Source organism: Sorex fumeus, unplaced genomic scaffold, assembly GCF_029834395.1.
Source record: "Sorex fumeus unplaced genomic scaffold, SorFum_2.1 ptg000075l, whole genome shotgun sequence".
Lineage (NCBI taxonomy): Eukaryota > Metazoa > Chordata > Mammalia > Eulipotyphla > Soricidae > Sorex > Sorex fumeus.
Genome location: NW_026606132.1, coordinates 25,483,163 through 25,489,242, shown reverse-complemented (window position 1 = coordinate 25,489,242; position 6,080 = coordinate 25,483,163). Strand labels below are relative to the sequence as shown.

Sequence of the window (6,080 nt, the reverse complement as noted above, 5' to 3'; positions counted from 1 at the left end):
GGGTGGAGCCAGCACGGGGACCCCGAGAGTTGGGGGTCCTTCAGGGAGCCGCAGCCAAACACTGGGGTTGGGGCATAGATGCGATCCGCTCCACACTCGGGGTGAGTCACAAGGCACCGTGCAGGGTGACTCGTTTATGGGAATGTCCAGCTCACTCGCCAGGATCCTGATCCCCCACCCCCGTATCAGAGGCCTGCCCCTTCTGACCTGCGACAAGTCAACTCTCCCAGCCCGAGCTTCACCTGCTTTTAGCCCCACACCGCCCAGACCCCACTCCGTGGCTCTCGGTGGCCCTGTTCCCTCCCAGGCGAGCTGGCCACACTGACCAGGCACAGGGTTTCCTGGGAATCTGGGGGCAGCGGCCACGCCTCCCGAGAGCGCTGAGGATCAGAAACAGACTCGGTTTCCAGAGAACGGCTTGAAAAACTTAATACTGTTTATTTAACTTCAAAAACATCTCAGCATTCTAAACATACACAAAAAATAACAGAAGGTTGTAAATCGTTTAGTACAGGTTTCGAACTTTCATTGGTACACTGGCTCTTGGCTGTGCTGTCCATGAGAGCTCTACAGTCGAACCAAGTTGTACTACCCCACAGAACCCAAGAAACTCCACACACTTTCTCATGCCGGCTGACCCCTTGCCCTTTCCACAGCTAAGAATGGCAGCAGAACCCTCTAGCACTATATACACCAGCAGACGGGCTGCAGCCCCACTGCCGTCCACCTGGCCACCTGCCCGGCGCACAGCCCCGCGCCGCTGCTCCACGCCGAGCCGCCAGCAGCAAGTTTGTCTCCTGTCGTCTCGCTTTCCTTCTTTCTTTTTACAAACTAGAGATATATACAAGTAAGAACTCAGGAATTTCTAGCCCATAACCACAGTTAAACACCACCTTAACGAGTGAAAACAGAAAATGCCGAAGGACAGTTTGAAATGCCTTGTCACACCAATAGCAAAGTGCACAGAGTGAGAACACGAGCGAGCCTTTCCTTCTTCAAAATGCTGGGAGGGTATGTACAGCTTTGATACAGTTTCAGGGTATACCCCGGACGCCCATGGCCGCGGCGTGGAAACCACTGACAAATCCTAGAGCACTTGGAGACTAGATGGGATCATGAGTGAGATTAAACCTAATGAGGGCAACGGACGGGCTCAGCGCAGGGGTGTTGATGCGGTGCTCCCTACTCTAAGGGGCTCTCGAAGAGCCGGAGCAACCGTTTATTCGTCCTCCTCTTCCTCCTCCTCCTCCTCTTCCTCCTCCTCCTCCTCCTCCTCCTCTTCTTCCACCTTTTTCCTGGCAACTTTGGCAGGCCCCTTCGCGCCATCAAACTTCCCTTTCGACTTATAGTCGGCGACGTCCTAAAAAGCAAAGGAGGGCGCACAGCGCATGAGCAGGGGACCTCGCGGGTGGGGACAGGAGTGACAGCGCCGTGATGAGCCCTGGAGGCAACCAGAGTGGCCCCTGAGCACCCCCTCACCCCAGCCGTCCGTGTCCCCCAAAGAGACCAGTGGAGGGGGCTCCCGCGGTAGAAGGGCGCCCTCCCCCCACCCCGAGGGACCAGGGCAGCTGCCCCCAGCTCACCTTCTCGTACTTCTCCTTCAGCTTCGCCGCCTTGGTGTTGTAGGGCTGCTTTTCGCTGTCGCTCAGATTGTTCCACATCTCGCCCAGCTTTTTCGCCACGTCCCCAATGGAGATGCCCGGGTTTGTGGATTTGATCTTGGGGCGAAATTCGGCACAGAACAGGAAGAATCCCGACCTTGGGAGAGAAAAGGGGACAGGCGACAGTGTGAGGAGGACCGACCTGCGCACACACCCTTCGGAGCCCAGCACCCGGCCGGCCAACTCTGGCCTCACGAGCACCCGTGTTAACGCACGCACATCCTCCATCCTGGCCTCCTCCCGTTACAGCCCAGCGCCCAGCAGGACACAGAACACAGTGTACCCGGGGGCGGGGGGCACCGCACTTGAGGCTCAGAAACACCTGCTTTCCCAGCAGCTCTGCCAAGGACCCACGCTCCTGCAAAAGCAGCAGCCACCTGCCCACCTGTGGGGGGGGTCACCCACCCCCACCCCAAGCTCAAAAGCATCTCAGCAGCCACCAGAGCCCAGCAGGGGCTGGGACACGCCCTCGAGCACCCTCGGGTGAGCCCCAAACCAGCCTTCGCGCCAAGGAATCTTTTCCAACAGTTCCGAGCAGAAGGCCCGTTTCCGCCCGCTCCACCGGAACTTACGGTGGTCTTTTGGGGGCATTCGGATCCTTCTTCTTCTTGCCGCCCTTCGCCGGCCCGTAATCCTTCATTTCCCGGTCATAGCGCACTTTGTCGGCCTTTGCCATCTCGTCGAATTTCGACTTCTCCTTCCCAGACATGGTCTGCAAAGGACAGGACCCGCTGGTTCGGCACGGTGCCCAGCGAGCCCCTATCCGGCCGGCCTTCGGGGAACTCTTGCGGCCCCTTGGCCCAAGCGGCCCAAGCCTTTCCAGTTGTGCAGCCAGGAAGCACGAGCCGAACAGCCACCTGCAGCACCCCCTGAAGCATCCCCCTGGCCAGGCCGCCGGCAGGATCCCGGGAATACCTACCTTCCACCTCTCGGAGCACTTCTTGGAGAATTCGGCAAAATTGACCGGCACTTCGGGGTTTTTCTTCTTATGCTCTTCTCTGCACGTCTGCACAAAGAAGGCATAAGCAGACATCTTCCCCTTGGGCTTCTTCGGATCCCCTTTAGCCATCTTAACTGTGGAGGAAGCAGAGAAAAAATGCTACAGGTCAAAACCCTGGATAGCAACAGGCCAGGCATGGGGCAAGAGGGATGTCCGTCCCGCCCAAGCCCCCTTCTCCCGGAGGTCTGATGGCAGCGGCTGTGAAAACAAGGAGTGCGGAGCAAATCCGCGGCACTGTCGCGTGTCATTTAACTTTTGACCAGCATGAAGCGCCAGTTGCTGCTCTAGGAGATCAAGTTCTCCAAATGGAAGCGACCCAAGCCGGCTGGCTGCGTGCCCCGTTTCGCCCTAGAATGAAGATCAGGGGGCACAAGTGGGTGCCCCGGGGAGGGAAGGGCTTGAAGACACCTTCGGAGGAGGGGGAGGGAGGGATGACTTTCGGGCTCGCCGTCATCTGTGCGAGCGCGTTGGGAACAAAAATATTGCCTGGCCGCTGCAAGAGCCAAGCAAGCGGCAGAGGCGGAAAATCGGGCACCTGGGAAATCGCGCTATTGTCGACGCGTCTGGGGGTTGGGGAAAACGTGTTTCACGTTGCACGGAGGTGGCCTGCCCAGTGGGCCGCTGGCCCGGCTACTGCCGGTTCCGAGGTGTCGCCATCTGAATAGCGGGGGAAGGGGGTGGACACCCAAAGGTGTCGAGAGCCTGCCGCCGGCGGCCGGCGGCATCCGCCTGTCCAGCCGGGCGGACTTTTCTGCAAAGTTTCCAAATGCAAAACCCGCCGCTGCGGCATGTCATCGTCCCTGTCCCACCCCCCCAGCTTCCCGCCATCTTTTCCTTTTCTCACACCCAAGGTCATCCTGCAAGAAGGGAGCGTTTCCCCCGCGGGCGGGCGGCTGCGGGGGGCGTGCGGCTCCGGCCGCCGGCGGCGGCGCGGGTGGGGCGGCAACCGGGCGCCCCGAGCCCGCCGCGGGCAGCGGCCCCGGGCTCGGCCCGGCGCGGGGGGTTCGCGGGGGACCCCCCGGACTTCGCCTTCCATCTTGCCGCCCACCCCCCCCCCGCCTCCCGATCAAACAAAGTGGCCCCGCCAACGGCCGCCGCCTCCCCCGCTGGGGGGCGGCGGCGGCGGCCGCGGTGCCCGCCGAGCCGGGGCGGCCGCGCCGGTCCCCGCCGGCAGCCGCGGGAGCCTCGGAGCCCCGCTCGCTAAAATGGCTGATCGCGCGCGGCCGGCGGGCGGCGGCGAACAAAGCGGCCCGGGCCCCACGCCGCCGCCGCCCGCCGGCCCCCACCCCGCCCCGCCCCGCCCGGGGCCGCGGGGCTGCGGCGGCCGGACCCCCCCGGCGCGGCGCGGGCTAACAAAGGCGCCCGGGCGGCCATGGCGCGCGGCGGCGCCCCCCGGAGCCCACCCGGCCACCGGCGCGCCCGCCCTGCCCGGGGCCCGGCTCGCACCGGCCACGGCGGCGGGAACGGCGGGAACGGCGGCGGCGGCGGCGCGGGGAGCGGCGGGCGGGCGGGCGGGAGGGAGGCGGGGGGCGGCCGGCGCGCGCCCCCCCGGCCCGGGCGCTCCTGCGACGGCCATGTTCGTACCGAGGCAACGCCGCCGCCGCCGCCGCCGCCGCCGCCGCGGCGGGCCCAGCCGGCCGGCAGCGAAGTTTGCCCGCGCCGCGGCCCCGGGCGGCCCCGAGCGGCCCCGAGCAGCGCAGCCAGCCCGGCCCCCGGCGCTCCGCTCCGCTCCGTCCCGCCCGCCCCGCCGGCCGCCGCCGCCTCCGACCCCGCCGCGACGGTGCCCGGCTCGGCCGCCCGAGGGGAGCCGCGCCGCGGCCGGGGAAAAGTTGCAACACCTGGATGGCTGCTCCGCGGCGGGCGGGCGGGCGGACCGGCGGCGGCGGCGGCGGCGGCGGGCAGAGCGCGGGACCGGGAGCCCGCGGGGCCGGCGGCGGCGGAGACGACGGCGGCGGCGGCGGGCGGGAGCGCTGGCTGCAAAGTTGTGCGGGCGGCGCGGCGCGGCGCGGCGCGGCGCGGGCCGGGGAGACGTACCTGTATTGTTCGCGAGTCCGGGCAGCGCAGGGCACGACGCGCGGCTCGGTGCTCCCCAGCCTCGCGCTAGCTGCCTCCACGAGAGCCGCCTGATTGGCCAGCGGGCTCCGCCGTTTAAAACAGCCTCCTCGCCAGGCCATTGGCTGCGGGCCTCATGCATATTAAACAGGCGCGGCCGCCCATTGGGCGCGGGCGCCGGGATCATTCATTCAAACCCAGCGACCCGCCTGCCCGCGGCGGGGCGGCCCCCGACGAGGCTCATCTTCTCGCTTTCTCACGGCCGCGCCGCCCGCCCCTGGCCGCGCGGGGCATCCCGGAGGACTCGGCCCCGCCGGCCCCGGCGCTCTCGGCCTCCGGCGTGGGAAGGCGAGGTCGCGGCCGGCGGAGCGGCCCTGGGCTCCCGCCGAGCCGCGGCCCGGGCGCCCCCGTGCTCGGCCTCTGGCCCCCAGGCAGCTCCCTCGCCGCGGGGCGTCCCCCCCGGGGTCGGCAGGCCACGGGCGAGCCGCCAGCCACTCGGTCCCCGGCCCGGCGCGCTCCTAGGCGATCTCGCGCGTGTGCTCGCTCCGGAGCATTTCGGGGTTTCGCTCCGGGACGCCCCTCCAGCGAGCGGCCCGGGCTCTTCCCGGCGCCAGCCCCGAAGTCTATTCCTGCCTCTAGCGGCGCCTGAGACGCGGAACGCGGACTCGGGCAGAAGCGGAGGAAGCGTGAGAAACTGTAGCCCGGGGGTCCCAGTAGCCCCCGCTGCCCGGCCTCTGTTCACACCCGCCGTCCCCCCCTTTACACAGCCCCTCGGTGAAGGATGAAAGTTCTTGGGATGATGATGTGGATCGCCTCGGATTCCCCCCCAACTTGGTTTCGGGGTCACCCCCGGCGGCGCTCGGGGCTTAATCCTGGCTCTGCGCTCAGGGATTGCTCCTGGAGGGTTCGCGAGACCGTGTGGGGTACAGGGGTACGGACCGGGCTCAGCCAGATTAAACACCAGTGCCCTTGCCCGGGGCTTGGACTTTGCCTGGCCGCTGAGCAGCCTAATGGGTGGGGGGCGGGGGGGGGGGGTGGCGGCAGGGGTTGGGGCTGCATAGGGATTCAGGAACGGTTTTCACGAGGAGGGGGCTTGGGGGGTGCATAGAAATGATTAGGGATTGGGGCTGGAGTGACAGCACAGCGGGTAGGGCGTTTGCCTTGCACGCTGCCCACCCGGGTCGACCTGGGTTCGATTCCCAGCATCCCATATGGTCCCCTGAGCACCGCCAGGGGTAATTCCTGAGTGCAGAGCCAGGAATGACTCCAGTGCATCGCCGGGTGTGACCCAAAAAGCCAAAAAAAAAATGAATAGGGATTTGTGGGTTGCCCAAGTCCGGGGAGTGAGTGTAGAAATTGAATATAAG

At 66.3% G+C, this 6,080-nt stretch overlaps 1 protein-coding gene across 1 annotated transcript; it reads right to left on the bottom strand.

Annotated features, from left to right (window-relative positions):
- Nucleotides 1–418: 418 nt before the first annotated feature.
- On the bottom strand, nt 419–4,788 carry HMGB3 (high mobility group box 3). Its single transcript, XM_056130289.1, has 5 exons — nt 4,696–4,788; nt 2,581–2,735; nt 2,234–2,373; nt 1,584–1,758; nt 419–1,360 (listed from the first exon to the last, which is right to left on the bottom strand). The coding sequence occupies exons 2-5, from the start codon at nt 2,728–2,730 to the stop codon at nt 1,220–1,222; spliced, it is 606 nt and encodes a 201-aa protein (XP_055986264.1). The 5' UTR covers nt 2,731–2,735; nt 4,696–4,788; the 3' UTR covers nt 419–1,219.
- Between the last annotated feature and the right edge of the window lie 1,292 nt (nt 4,789–6,080).

Bases quoted from the DNA above. Each gene is read 5' to 3' on its own strand.
- HMGB3 (XM_056130289.1), bottom strand. From the start codon at position 2,730: ATGGCTAAAGGGGATCCGAAGAAGCCCAAGGGGAAGATGTCTGCTTAT. The intron at 2,374-2,580 runs GTAGGTATTCCC...TGTCCTTTGCAG, and splicing joins AGTGCTCCGAGAGGTGGAAG to ACCATGTCTGGGAAGGAGAA. The intron at 1,759-2,233 runs GTAAGTTCCGGT...TTCTCTCCCAAG, and splicing joins AATGCCCCCAAAAGACCACC to GTCGGGATTCTTCCTGTTCT.